This window comes from Leptodactylus fuscus, chromosome 1 (assembly GCF_031893055.1).
Source record: "Leptodactylus fuscus isolate aLepFus1 chromosome 1, aLepFus1.hap2, whole genome shotgun sequence".
Lineage (NCBI taxonomy): Eukaryota > Metazoa > Chordata > Amphibia > Anura > Leptodactylidae > Leptodactylus > Leptodactylus fuscus.
Window position 1 is genome coordinate 101,249,553 of NC_134265.1, and position 14,000 is coordinate 101,263,552.

At 47.0% G+C, this 14,000-nt stretch overlaps 1 protein-coding gene across 1 annotated transcript in view; it reads left to right on the top strand.

Annotated features, from left to right (window-relative positions):
• Window positions 1-14,000, top strand: part of PIWIL1 (piwi like RNA-mediated gene silencing 1) — a 137,972-nt gene that overhangs the window by 109,712 nt on the left and 14,260 nt on the right. The window contains exons 16-18 of the mRNA XM_075274921.1: window positions 7,572-7,642; window positions 9,780-9,933; window positions 10,541-10,666. Coding sequence (XP_075131022.1) covers window positions 7,572-7,642; window positions 9,780-9,933; window positions 10,541-10,666 — 351 coding nt within the window. The remainder of the gene's footprint in view (window positions 1-7,571; window positions 7,643-9,779; window positions 9,934-10,540; window positions 10,667-14,000) is intronic.

Consider the following 14,000-nt stretch of genomic DNA (forward strand, 5'->3'; position numbering starts at 1 on the left):
CAAATAGTACAATTACAGCATAGGGAGGGAGCCTTGTGCTGCTGTTTGGGCTAAGGGAAAACAGATTGTCATTCACAATCTTTCGTTCCCCCTACGCCCAACAGCAGCACAACTGGGGATTTAGCAAGTATCGCTTTCCCTTAGGGCGGGTGATTCTGGCAAGCTGATGCCAATACCGAATGTCCAAATGCTGTGGACTCCCTTGTTCGCCACTCAAGTCTATAATGTTTGGCGAAAGTTAGCTGAGAACTCCAAGAAGACGCTGCACATATCTGTTCCAAGGAAAGAAAACGTCTCTCGGCCCATGATGTCGCCACTGCTCGGGTGGCATGGGCACGGATAAGGTCTGGTACCGGGAGGTCCTGAGCACGTAGGGAGCAGATAATGGATTCTCTAATCCATCTTGATAGAGTTGGTTTGGATGCTTTGGTCCCTTTGGTGTGGCCAAACACATTGATCAGCAAATTCTCTGACTTCCGAAAGGACGCAGTCCGCTCTAGATAAATCTGCAATGCTCTCACCAAGTCCAACTTGTGCATCCTTTCCTCCCACTCAGAGGTGGGAGAGGGAAAAAACGCTGGTAAGACGATTGCCTGGTTAACATTCTGAGGCGTGGGTACCTTTGGCAAGAATCCTGGGACAAACCTCAGTTGCACTCTGTCTGGAAAGAAGGTTATAAATGGCTCAGAGGCCGCTAGGGCTTGTAGCTCACCGACCCTCTTGGCGGAGGTTATTGCCAACAGGAAAGTTATCTTGTATGCTAGGTACTTCAAATCCACCTCAGATAGGGGCTCAAAGGGGGGCGCACAGAGCCCTTGCAAAACTGCGGCCAGGTCCCAGATCGGGACCGGTGGCTGCACCTGAGGACGGAGTCTAGTAGCCCCTCTTAAAAATTGCTTAATCAGAGGATCTAGTGCTAGCCGGGTCTCCAGGAGTGCGGACAGAGCTGAGACTTGGACTTTCAAGGTAGCAGGTGCTAGCCCCTTCTCCAGGCCGTCTTGTAGGAACTCCAAGACTGCATTCCTATCAGGGTCGCGCTGGTTACTCGAACACCAGTTCTGAAAGATTCGGGCGACCCTCTGGTAGCTCTGGTTAGTTGACTCTGCTCTTGAGTGCGCCAAAGTTCTTAGCACTCCCTGGGATAATCCTCTTCTGCCAGCTAAAGGCTGGCTGACCTCCAGGCAGTGAGGTTGCATCTGTTCAGGCCTTGATAGGGCCGGCTGTTCCGGGTTACCAGAGTTTACACTGGTGGAAGCCTCCAGGTGTTCCTCCGTCTCATGAGAGTGAGGACGGTGAACCATGCCCTTTTTAACCAGAATGGCGATTTCCTTGCCAAGTTCCGGTTCTGCCTGCGTTTTGTCAATACCTTCCGAATCCTCAGTTGACGAGGGTAGACGCACTTCCGTCTGATCCTCCCTGGTATTGACAGGGCATACAGCGCTGGAGGATTGTCTTCCCGAACTGGGGAGCGACGTTCCTATATTGCAGCGCCGTTTGAGGTGGCCATCAGATCCACCTCGGGGAGACCTCATCCTTTGATAGGATAGTGGAGAGCATCCTGGTCTGGGGATGACCTGGCTAAGGTCCTCCGCATTTTGGTGAGTCAGTCCCACCGACTGTAACCTGGAATTTGAACCGCTGGCCGCTGGGGAATACATAGATCCAAATAGATGAGGATCCTGGCGTCTGGTGACGTGGAGAGGGTTCTCGTCCTCTGTCCGGGATGACCGTAAACGGCTGTGAACAGGCTGTCCGTCCTGGTTCTTTACTCCCGAATTTGTGGAGTCCACGTCAGAATCTTCACCTGAGCTCTGGTTCTTTCTTGCCAGCTGGGTAAGCGCGTTCTCTTCAGGTAACGCCAGGTGCTCTGTACCAGGGTCTCCCCCAGATGAGCTCCCCTGGACCGGGAGGCATCTGTGGTCAACTGGGTCTAGGTAAACCTGACCGAGGACCTGCCATCGTGAAGATGGGTCTGCCGGGCCAATCATGGCCGGGCACTGATGGTTCACTGGATAGGCTCTTTTAGTCCCTAGGGACAGCGATTCCGGACTCGCAGCTTCTTGACATAGAGAAGGTGCCTCCAGGTAGGAGAGTCCCTGGTGAATCCCCGGAACTGGATTCGATTTGATGGAATCGTGAAAAATCTTAACGGGTCTTCTTTGATCCTGGCTCTGAGAGGCCTTCTGTCCCCCTAAAGGGCTCCCCAGCCCTACTAGGGAGCTGGGGGAAGACCCGTGGATACTACTCCCCTGGAGATAGGGGGGGCTGAAATTCTGCCATCTGGGAGGGTGGAAACTTGAAGACAAGGTTTTCCATCTGGGTGTTCGTCCCATTGATCTAAGGTCCTGGGCCGAGCTATGAGAGATCCTGCGAGTGTACCTGGCCTGAAGGTTCCCTAAGGAAGCCGCATCCCGAGACGGAAGCGGTCTATGTCGAAGATGAACCTGAGTCCTTCGCCCAAGATTCTGGAAACCACGAAGCCTGGAGGGAGATCCTTCTGGACGGGTACTCAAAGATGAAGTTGTTTGGGGCCCTAAAAAGGGCAAGATGTTCTCTCGGCCGGTGGAGCCTAGATGTAGCCAAGGACCCTGGGACCTTTGCGTCGGGGCCCTAGATGGACGGGCCCGCTTTCTCCCAGGATGGCAGACCACTAATGGGTCAGGGATCCTTCTTACGGTCACGGAAAGTACCGCGTCCTCTACCTCGGCCCTGGGGAGCGGAGCATCCACGCCCCCTGAAACCTCTGGTGGAGGACCCTCGGCCTCGAAAGGCAGTTCTTCTCCTTTCTGGCGGCTGCGGCAGATTTTTAGTTTTAGTGTCCGCCAGATCCTCCATGATTTTGTCCAGGGCTTTGCCAAAGAGCCTACCGGGCTCAAAGGGCAGGGTACAAAGCCCTAGTCTGGAGGAGTTGTCCACCCTCCATGGTTTAACCCACAACGGTCGCCTGGCCACAGTGGTGAGGGCCATAGATTTGGAGGCGAGTCTTAGTTGCGACCTGGAGGATTCAGCCAAGTGGTCCACCAATAAATTAATATCGGACATAGCCGATAGGAGGTCGTCCCGGTGGACCCCCGTGTCTATATCCCTAGCAAGGGAAGATAGTTTGGCCTGTAGGGCAGAGACCACCTCATTAGCCGATATGGCCACGGAGGCCTGCGACGAGGCGACAGAGTATGCCCGCCTCAGGGACCCCTCTACGCGGCGGTCCAATGGGTCCTGCAGACTTGAGCCGTCCTCGGCTGGCAGGACTGTGCGGCGGGATAGTTTGGCAACTGCCACGTCTACTTTTGGCGGTGGTCCCCAGGCCCCCTACTGGGACTCAGATATAGGAAAAAGTGCCCTGAACCTAGCGGAAGGTGTAAATGCTTTCTCGGGACGCCTCCACTCGCCTTCCATTACCTGGACCAGGTCCGCACTAGCTTTAAAGGACTTTGCCCTCCTGCTTGGCCCTTCCCCTGCCTCCCGATCACATGATCTGAAGACTCTGAAAAGTCTACCCATCTTTTCGAGGGGAAACACCTCCTTCTCCACCACCACCGGGTCTTCCTCTGAAGACTCAACCTCCCCGATGTGAAGGCGTTCTAGGGGCGGGAGGGAGGGCTCAGAAGGCTCCAACCGAGGCCTCTTGGCGAGGTGGGAAATGGTCTCATCCACTTTCCTCATGGACTGGGAAACGAAGTCCTTAACTCAGGAGACCATCTCTCTGATTGGGGTAGCTTCGGAGGGAGGCGCTCTACATCCCTGGCAGTACCTGTATTCACAGGCGTCAGGGAGGGGGATATTACATCGGGCACAAGACAGATGTCTCCTCTTCGCAGTGGTTTTCCTCCGAGGGAGGGTCGAAGAGGATGAGGAGGACATACTAGGAGGAAAGAAGCAGCATAAAACAGAAAATCCGGACCTCAGCAACAACAGTAGCCACAACAGCTCAGCCCCTCCCCCCAGCACCACCACCACCAACCTTGATAACACGCAGTTGAACTTCCAGCTCTTGAGCTTCTCCTGAGGCAGCAATGCTTCAGAAGTACCTGCAACCGGAGCGACAGGTACCATACTGTGGTGGAGGGGGGGGTTTAAATAGGTCGGCTGGGGGAGGGACAGGGGAGGAGCCACGCCCCCTTCACCTGGGTCCGAGCTCCACCTAATTTCATAACAACTCGCCCCCCCCCCCCCCCTTCGAGCAAGCGGGGGGGGGGGGGGGGGGGGGGAAGACACACTAACAGCAGTTGCTTACCTGCTGTTCATTGTTTCCTATGATCCTGCGCAGCCTGCCGCGGCACATACCTTAGTCGCGCGGCCTGCGCATGCGTGGTTTCCCCGGAAGCAGTCCCCGGCTCGGACGGAACCTGGGAGCTGAGAAGTAGTTCCCAGCCCCCGCCGGCAGACAAAAGGTTCCTACCTGCCGGAACCTGCAGCGCCCGGACGTCCGCGATGCCGCCTGCAGAGCGGAGGATTAGATACAATGGTCATCACCCAGGATACTGAAAGCAGAAGATCCCGGGGGACCATCAGGTGACACCCACTTGCTCCAGCAGGGAACCCGGACCGGCGCAGGGAGAGAGCCACGCAGCAAGGTACAATCTTTAGGGGGGGAGAGGGGACCCCTATAGGAGGCCAAAGCACCTCTCCCCCGTCCACCTGTCCTGTCCCACAGGACAGAAAAAAACACAAAGGGGAGTTGGTCCTCTGACCTCTTATAGGGGTTAATTGCTGTTAGGTAATTAAATATTCCACCTGTCCTAACAGCTCATAGGGGCAGGATTACCCCAGTTGTGCTGCTGTTGGGCGTAGGGGGAAACTGGCATTTCAGGGGCTTTAAAAAGTGATATGGCATCCAAATGGTACTTTACCCCTCTAATTCCCAGGCTCCTGTAAAGTCAAGCTTACTGTTAGGGGGTGGGATGTTGAATGAGCTATATATAAATCTGTTTAGAGCTACTACCTTTCTTTTATATATATATACACACTAGTGGCCAAAATTGTGGACACGGTGCAATTTTTTACCACATGCAGGGATATACTGACATAATTTCTTTAGTATACTAAAGTATAACGTGTCTTTAATTCAACAACTACATATATGTGACTAAACTCCCTTTAAGACCCTAAAAAAAGTGCACCTCAAAATCTTGATTTTGGCCTTAAATGTGAAAAAAATAGCATGAATAAAACATGCCATATACATTAGAATCAATGACTAAACCCCATAAACCTATATATTTCCAAACAGCAGACACCCTGGTGATCATAAAAATACCATCTAGCTTATTATACTCACAGCCACCTTCATGCAACTTTTTATCAAACATTGATTTTTTTCAAAAATTACACAAAAGTTCAGGTTTGAGACTAAATCTCTGAGACAGTTTGAACTATATATACAGAAAACTGTCAAAGCTGAGTTCTTTGTGCACTAAGCAATACTAACTTTTAACAGTATATAATTGCTTAAATTTTAAAAAAGAATCCCTTAACTTAAAGAAGTTATAGGAAATAGGGGGTTTGGATAATAGAAGGGGAGTGGGGTCGGTATATCAGGGGTAAGGTGCTAAGGGTTTTAAAAAGGGGGATGTACGTGTATAAATGTTATTCTGTTCGTGTAAGTGAATGGATATGAACGTGTATAAATGTTATTCTGTTAGTGTAAGTGAATGTGGTGGAAGTGCTTAGTGACACTGCTTCCTGGGCTCCTCACTTTAGACAGGTAAGGACAGATAAGAGAAGGGCAGAGATAGCAGTACCAGCAGTCTTTTTTATGTGATAGCTGAGATCAGTGACTTTTTGATCAGCTTATCACTGGCTTATCTGAAAGCTAGGAACATGGGCTATAAAATAAGCATGTGATAAGCTGACCAAAAGGTCACTGATCACAGCTATCAGATAAAAAAGATGGCAGTATGCTCTCTCTGTCCCTCTTATCTATGGTGCTGAAGATCGTGCAGCGATTGTATAAAGTGCAACTGTGAGATGAAAATTGTGAATAGAGTCACAATTTTAATCTCATTTGGAAGCTATGAACATGGGCTATAAAATAAGCCAGTGATCAGCTGACCAAGAGGTTGCTGACCACAGCTGTCAACTAAAGTAGACAGCGGTACCGCAGTGTCGGCACTATTGATGGGGATGAGAGAGAGCTCACATAAAGCTTTACAGTTAGATGAAAATAGTGAGTAGATTAACAGTTTTCATCTCACAGTAGCACTTTATACGATCGCTGCGCGTTCTTCAGCACTACTGATAAGAGAGGGACAGACAGAGCAGTACCGCGGTCTTTTTTATATGATATCTGCGATCAGCAACCTTTTGGTCAGCTGATCACTGGCTTATTTTATAGCCCATGTTCCTAGCTTTCCAATTAGATGAAAATTGCGATTCTGCTTGCAATTTTCATCTCACTGTAAAGCTTTATGTGAGCACTCCCCCCTCCCCTTCTACTGTCGCGGAGCGGTACCGCCATCTTTTTTAATTGACAGCTGCAATCAGTGACCCCCTGGTCAGCTGATCGCTAGCTTATTTTAAAGGGCAGACTCTCGGCCTTCATATAAGCTGAAATGGCAGCTGCCATTTTCAGCTCACTATACTACTTTTTATAGCGCCTCCCCCTGCATATCTATAGAAAAAACAGGGAGTAGAATCTGCATGTATTAACAGTTTTGGGAGCAATTGGTGACTTCTAGGTCATCAGATCGCTTTTCCATTTTAAAGTCAAGATCCTTGGCTTTAAAATGACACCAAAACTATCGAGAACCCAATTTTTGACAGTTATGGGCTTCAATAGCAAGGACGTAGTAGCTACATCCTCAGCTACTGAAGTGCCACCTTGGGAGCACATATAACTACGTGCTTCGCAAGAAAAGGGTTAATATTGATATAAAACTTTATTTAAAACAGCATAAGGGAGCCTTCACACGATGTAACGCCGCGCTCATTCTGATCGTAAAAACACGTTCAGAATGAACGCGTAAAAAGCAGCTCCCATTGACTTGAATGGGAGCCGGCATACGTGCGCTTCCCATTGAAATCAATGGGAGGCTTTTTTCTCTATGCTTTCAATGTATTACACGCGTAATCACTTTAGGGGAGTGAATTGGCCTCTGGTGAATTTCCCTTGGGTTTTCATTAGCCCACATACCCTTAAACAACAGAATCAGGGAGGAAGTTACGGCAATACCCATCCAAATGTGCAGAAGAGCTGTTAAAAACGTCAGAATTCGCCTTCAAGAGTGTATCGCTGCTGACGGCTGGCATCTTCCTGATATCTTTAAAACGTAATGTAAAAAAACTAGATTCTGAACTGAATTAAGCAATATAAACATAATTTCTGTAAGTTGAGTTGTTTTTGTTTCATATCTCTTTAAATCCGATTCATACCTTTTGCCCAACCCTATATTACCTATTGCAGCATAAAGTGTTTTCATTTTATTTATTAGCAAGAATGATTAATTGCATGTATAGACTGTTGTTCATTTTGAACTAGGCGGAGAAACACAACATGCATTTTCCTTGGTTTATCTTTAGAAGCAGGAATAAATCTTTCTGTATGTGACTTTTCATTGTTTTTCTTTTTTAAGGTGGTTTTCCCGGTGTGTTCTGCAAGACCAAAAGCAAGAGATTGTTGATGGTTTGAAAGTCTGTATGCAAGGTACAATAATGAAAAAATCTGCTGCATTGACAATAAAAGTGTTATTATGTACTCTATATGGAAGTATTGGATCACCTTTAGGTTTGGTTCACACATGCTTATGTGATCAGTCCGTTTGAGACTAGAAACGGACTGATGCACATACTAATTGCATACTGACGCTGGGTTCACACCAGCGTTCCGATCTCTATTCTCAGGTTTCCGTCTTCTGCAGGCAGAAGATGGAAACCTGAAGACCGTGTCTGGCCGTAAGCGCCGGTGAGCATTTTGTGCTCTCCACGGCGAAACTGTTTTGTTTTTTGTTTTTTGTTTTTTTTTAAAAAATAACGGACACAAAGTCCTGCATGTCCGACTTTGTGTCTGGTGAAAAAAAACGGTTTCGCCGCAGAGAGCACAAAACGCTCACCGGTGCTCAGTGCCGGACACATTTCAAACCCATTCATTTGAATGGGTTTGAAAAATGCCTGCAGGTTTCCGTCTCCTGCCCTGTTTCGGGCAGGAAACGGAAACCTGAAAGCGGAGACCCGGGCGCAGATGTGAACGAGCCCTGACACCATTTTATGCTATAGCAAACGCTGTCCGTTTAAAATGTGTAAGTTTACTTTAAATCTTTTTCTTTTAATCTCGGAGAAGACTTGACTAGAGGACAGGTAAGGGGATTAAAAGAAGAAAATTGTAAACAGAGTAGAGATAAGGACACTTATTCTATGTTCTTATCTCTACTCTGTTTACAATTTTATACTTTTAATCCTCTTATCTGTCCTCTACTCAAGTCTTCTCCTAGATTAAAAGAAAAAGATATCTAAAGTAAGGGTTCATTCACATCTGCGCCCGGGGTCTCTGTTATGCAGGTTTCCGTTTCCTGCACGAAAATGGACAGGAGACGGAAACCTGCCGGCATTTTTCAAACCCATTCATTTCAATGGGTTTGGAATGTGTTCGGCCTTGGGCGCCAGTGAGCGATTTGTGCTCTCCGCGGCAAAACCGTTTTTTTTTTTTTAACTGGACACAAGGACTGTGTGTCCGGTTTAAAAACGGTTTCGCCGCGGAGAGCATAAAACGCTCACGGCCGTTACAACGCATGTTACTAAGGCTAGGTTCACACCTATGTTGGGATCTCCTTAGGAGACTCCACCGCAGATTTCTTTTAAATTTGGCAGAAAGAAAAGTCCTGCAAGGAGTCTATGAGGTTTGCCAGTAACCATATTTTAAGCAGACAGGCTGTGTGAACCTAGCAGCGTAAAGCATTAAAAGGGTGGTATCTTTATACTGCATTTGGATATTGTTAATACAGTTGGAATAACAATCCTATGTTGGCTGTGGTTTTCTAATTTGTATAAGCCATGCCACAACCTCTGGCACTTAAAGTAGTTGTCACACTAATAAGACTTAGACCCTAGCCACATTTATGATATGTACCTGATCTACCTGAGTTTACCAATAAGACATTCAATGATCATGTGAAAGGTAATTGTGCTGCAATTGTTCTGCTGGTGTTCCTTTCAGTTCTGTATGACTGCTTAACATAGCTAAGTGTTGTACTCTGTTAAGCTGGTTGCACACGACCAGCACAGGCAGTGAGCGGGCAACAAACAGAAGTCACCCGTACACCAGCCCCTTTCATTTAATGAATAGGAGCCACAGAAGCAGGGTCACAAAGTAAGACTGGAATAGTACCTGTTCCATATTTTGTGGCCCAGAATATTGGCCAATACACGTGACTGTGTAATACACAGTCATGTGTACCAGCTTATAGAAATTCATGGGTCTGTGTGCTATCTGGTAAAAACCATGGCTAGCACACTGACCATTCATACAGTTGTGTGCAAGGGGGCTTAGGCAGTACAAGACAATTTAATAAAAAGACAGAATGCATGTGTAACCACCACTCATCAAATGGGCAGAATTGTGAACTCGTTTTTGTGAGAAGTGGGGATTTCTGCGGTGGGGCTATACATATGCACACACTATAAGGCTGCATTCACACAGAGTTTATTTGGTCAGGCGTTTTTAGGAGGAATTTGAGTCAGTTTCCTGACCAAAAAAACTCTGTGTCAACGCAGCCTAAAGCCCAATCATATCCACTTGATGCATAAAATCAACTAGTCCTAAGTTCTAAATGATTTTTTCTTTACAGCTGCTTTAAATGCTTGGCATGCCTGCAACAAAGCACTTCCATCTCGTATCATAATCTACAGAGATGGAGTTGGAGATGGTCAACTGAAAACACTCATCAGCTATGAGATTGAACAATTTGTTGACTGTATAAAAGCTACTGGCAAGGACTACAGGTATAATGTAAAAATTATAAATGTGAAGCTCCACCTTTGGTGCTTGGTTAGTTCAAAAAAGTATTCCTTTCATTTTGATAAAATATGTCACTTTACAAATTCAGTAGTTTAAAGGCTGCATTGATACAGGGTTTTTTGTTAGGATTTTGAAGCCGAATTCGCCTCAAAATCCTGACCAAAAAAGATGGTTCCCATTGAAATCAGTGGGAGCCGGTCAGTTTCTTTTTTACAGGAGCTGTTAGCTCTCTTCATAGCAGTACATGTCTGCAGTCAGTAATGAGGGATGGTTGTAAATAAATTAGCACAGTATCACTGGAAGATGAACAATATGAAGATGATGTAGTCTATGGGGTCCGTGCGCTTTTACAGCACACAGCTTGCAATTGCGATTTTATTCCGTCCGGGGGGACTCCATGTGGACTCTAACTGGACAGAACCAGGGGTAAGGCCCATTCATTATCAATATCTATATCCATTACCAGTCTAGAAGCTGGTCACTAATTTACATTAAATTACTAGTTAGTATTTTAGCCATTCACTCTTAGAATAAAAGCTCTTCATATTTGTTGAAATTGATTCTGAGCTGTATATGATTTGTTTTCTTTAGTCCCAAGCTATCTGTTATTGTTGTAAAGAAACGGATTAGTACAAGATTCTTTGCAAATTTGAGTGGAAAACTCCAGAATCCCCCTCCTGGAACAATTGTTGATCTTGAAGTCACCCGACCTGAATGGTATGCCTTTCTTTCTTATGGGTTATTCTGTATTATCTTTTGCTTGTGCAAGTTAAAATCTATATAAACTTAATAAGAAATCTTAGAACACTCAGTGTGTGAGAAATAATTGATATTAATTTTTGATTAAGTCTTAACAGAAAGTGCGGTTTATGCATTTTTTTATATTTTCTTGAGGTTACTGTCCAGGGCATTTTTTGTTTTGTTTTTTATATAGCTTAACCCCTTGGCGTCACAGCCAGTTTTGGATTTTATTAGGGCACGTGAGCAAAGGAGAGGTTTTTGACAGCGGATTTCGCGTCAAAAACCTCCCCTTTACAATGGTGGTCTATGCAGACCGCCAGGCTTCTTTTCTCCGCTAGCGGCGGGCTGCTGCTAGCGGAGAAAAGAAGCGACATGTCCTTTCTTCGGGCGGAAGCCGTGTGGCTTCCGCCCCCGGCAGCACCCTCCTATGTCGGCTCATTCATTTGAGCCGACAGCGGAGGGGAAAGCCGCGACCGCGATGGTCGCAGCAGGTGGGTTCTGACGAGAGAGAGATGCGGCTCGCTGCGTCTCTCTCGGTGTCAAAAAACCCGCGCGGGCAGTTCACGTGGACATGCGCACCAGGTTCCACAGAACGCGGTCACTTGACGGGGGGTGGGGGTAAACAGAGACGCGCGCACTGGAAGCAGTTTCCCATCTACGTCTACCAGTGTGATAAATTCTCAGGTTGTTGCTGGGTGGACAAGTGTCTGACCTGACGGGACCTGGTTAAGTTATGTTCTATCGTGCTATACTAAGCTTTACTACATTTTGTTTATGATCTGTGGATATTGTGAGGGAGGATGTGGCACCTGGGGGATCACTTCACCCCGTCCCCTTCCCTCCTCTAAATGTGATTTACAAGTGGTCCCTACTAGGACCTTATTTTCAATTCCCCATATATTCAGTCACCCATATTTTATTATCTATGCATGTGGTTATGAATTTCCTCGCCTTCCATTTCCCTCTGTCATTGACCCTTCATCAACCACTGGGTTGTGAGAAATTTAAAGAGGATCTTTCACCATTTTGCCCACAGGCAGTTCTATATACTGCCGGAAAGCTGACAGTGCGCTGAGTTCAGCGCACTGTCGGCTTTCCCGATGTGGGCCCAGTGTGAAGAGCTTACCGTAGCTCTTCTATGGTCAGAAGGGCGTTTCTGACAGTTAGCCAGAGACGTCCTTCTTCACAGCACAGCCTATCGCGCTGTGCTGTGAGAGCCGGGAGGAACGCCCCCTTCATCTACTCGCAGTACTCGTCCATAGACGAGCATTATCAGGGAGGGAGGGCGGGAGTTCCTCTTGGCTCTCACCGCACAGCGCGATAGGCTGTGCTGTGAAGAAGGACGTCTCTGGCTAACTGTCAGAAACGCCCTTCTGACCATAGAAGAGCTACGGTACCGGGACCGTAAGCTCTTCACACTGGGCCCACATCGGGAAAGCCGACAGTGCGCTGAACTCAGCGCACTGTCAGCTTTCCGGCAGTATATAGAACTGCCTGTGGGCAAAATGGTGAAAGGTCCTCTTTAAAGAGGACCTTTCACCACTTTTGGGCACATGCAGTGTTATATACTGCTGGAAAGCTGACAGTGCGCTGAATTCAGCGCACTGTCGGCTTTCCCGATCCGTGCCCGGTGTAAAGAGCTTACGGTGCCGGTACCGTAGTGCTCTATGGTCAGAAGGGCGTTTCTGACAGTTAGCCAGAGACGTCCTTCTGCCTCGCGGCGCCTATCGCGCTGTGCTGTGGAGCGGGGAGGAACGCCCCCTCCCTCTGCTCGCAGTACTCGTCCATAGACGAGCATTATCAGGAGCGGGAGGGGGGAGTTCCTCCCCGCTCCACAGCACAGCGTGATTGGCGCCGCGAGGCAGAAGGACGTCTCTGGCTAACTGTCAGAAACGCCCTTCTGACCATAGAGCACTACGGTACCGGCACCGTAAGCTCTTTACACCAGGCACAGATTGGGAAAGCCGACAGTGCGCTGAATTCAGCGCACTGTCAGCTTTCCAGCAGTATATAACACTGCATGTGCCCAAAAGTGGTGAAAGGTCCTCTTTAAATCTTCAACTTTTTTTGTATCTGGCGAACACCAATGTCATTTGTATCAATTTGTATCCATTCAGAGCACAATCTGCTACTGTGTTACATGTTTACCACTACTGTTTTATATTTATTTACGTTCTATTCATTCATAATATTGACTGTGGGTGCGCACTATCCACCAGTTGGATCACTATTTTGATCATTACAAGATATGGAGCACTTGTATTTATATCTATATTGTTGTTTGCAATATAATTTTTAATCTATACTATATACTTAATGTCACACCTATTATAGTTACATCTTTCGAGCTTGACATTTGTCATCTAATTTTTGTCATCTAATTTTAGTTTTCTTTTAACCCCTTCCCGACCCATGTGGTACTATTACCACATGGATGTCTAGTGCTTCACGACCAATGTGGTAATAGTACCACATGGATGTAAACAATCCCTGCAGCGCAGAGCGGGCGTTCTTGGAGCGGGTGTTAGTTGTTTCTGACAACTAACAGCCTGCTCCATCCCCCTCCATCGGACATGAGTGCCGATTTTGGGTTTTAACCTGTTGATTGCCGTGATCAAACATGATCACGGCAAACAACGGGTTGCCCGATCTTGTAGGGATCCCCGGCACCCCCCGCTGCGAGATCGGGGGGTGCTGGTATCCCTACCATGTAGCCAGGGGTCTGATTAGTCACCCCTGGCAGTCCTGAGTCTCACTTACCTTTCTTATCCTAGCCGGGATCTCCTGGAGATAAGATGTCCCGTCCGCACGAGCCGACAGCCTCACTTCCTGTTTACAGAGTGAGACATGTAGGCTCTTACTGCAGCCTGTGACTCACTCTGTAACAGAGGAGTAGGTGATGCAATAAATCACTCAACTAAGTGTCCCATAGGGACACATGAAAGAGTAAAAAAAAAAAGTGGAAAAAAAAAAAAGTGTTTGCAAACAATTAATAAAGTTATCAAGCCCCAAAAACCCTTTTTTTCTATAGAAAATGAATTATGTAAAAAAAAACCTAAAAATTAATAAAAACAATACATATTTGGTATTGCCGTGTCCGTAACAATCTGTACAATAAAACTGAAACAATATTTAATGTACACGGTGAATGACGGAAGAAAAAAAAAAAAAAAACGGAAAAAACCCGCCGGAAGTAGTGATTTTTCGCCATCTCACCTTACAGAATGTGCTATAAAAAGTGATCAAAAAGTCAAATGCACCTCACAACAGTACCAATAAAAAGCACACATTGTCCCGCAAAAAATAAGCC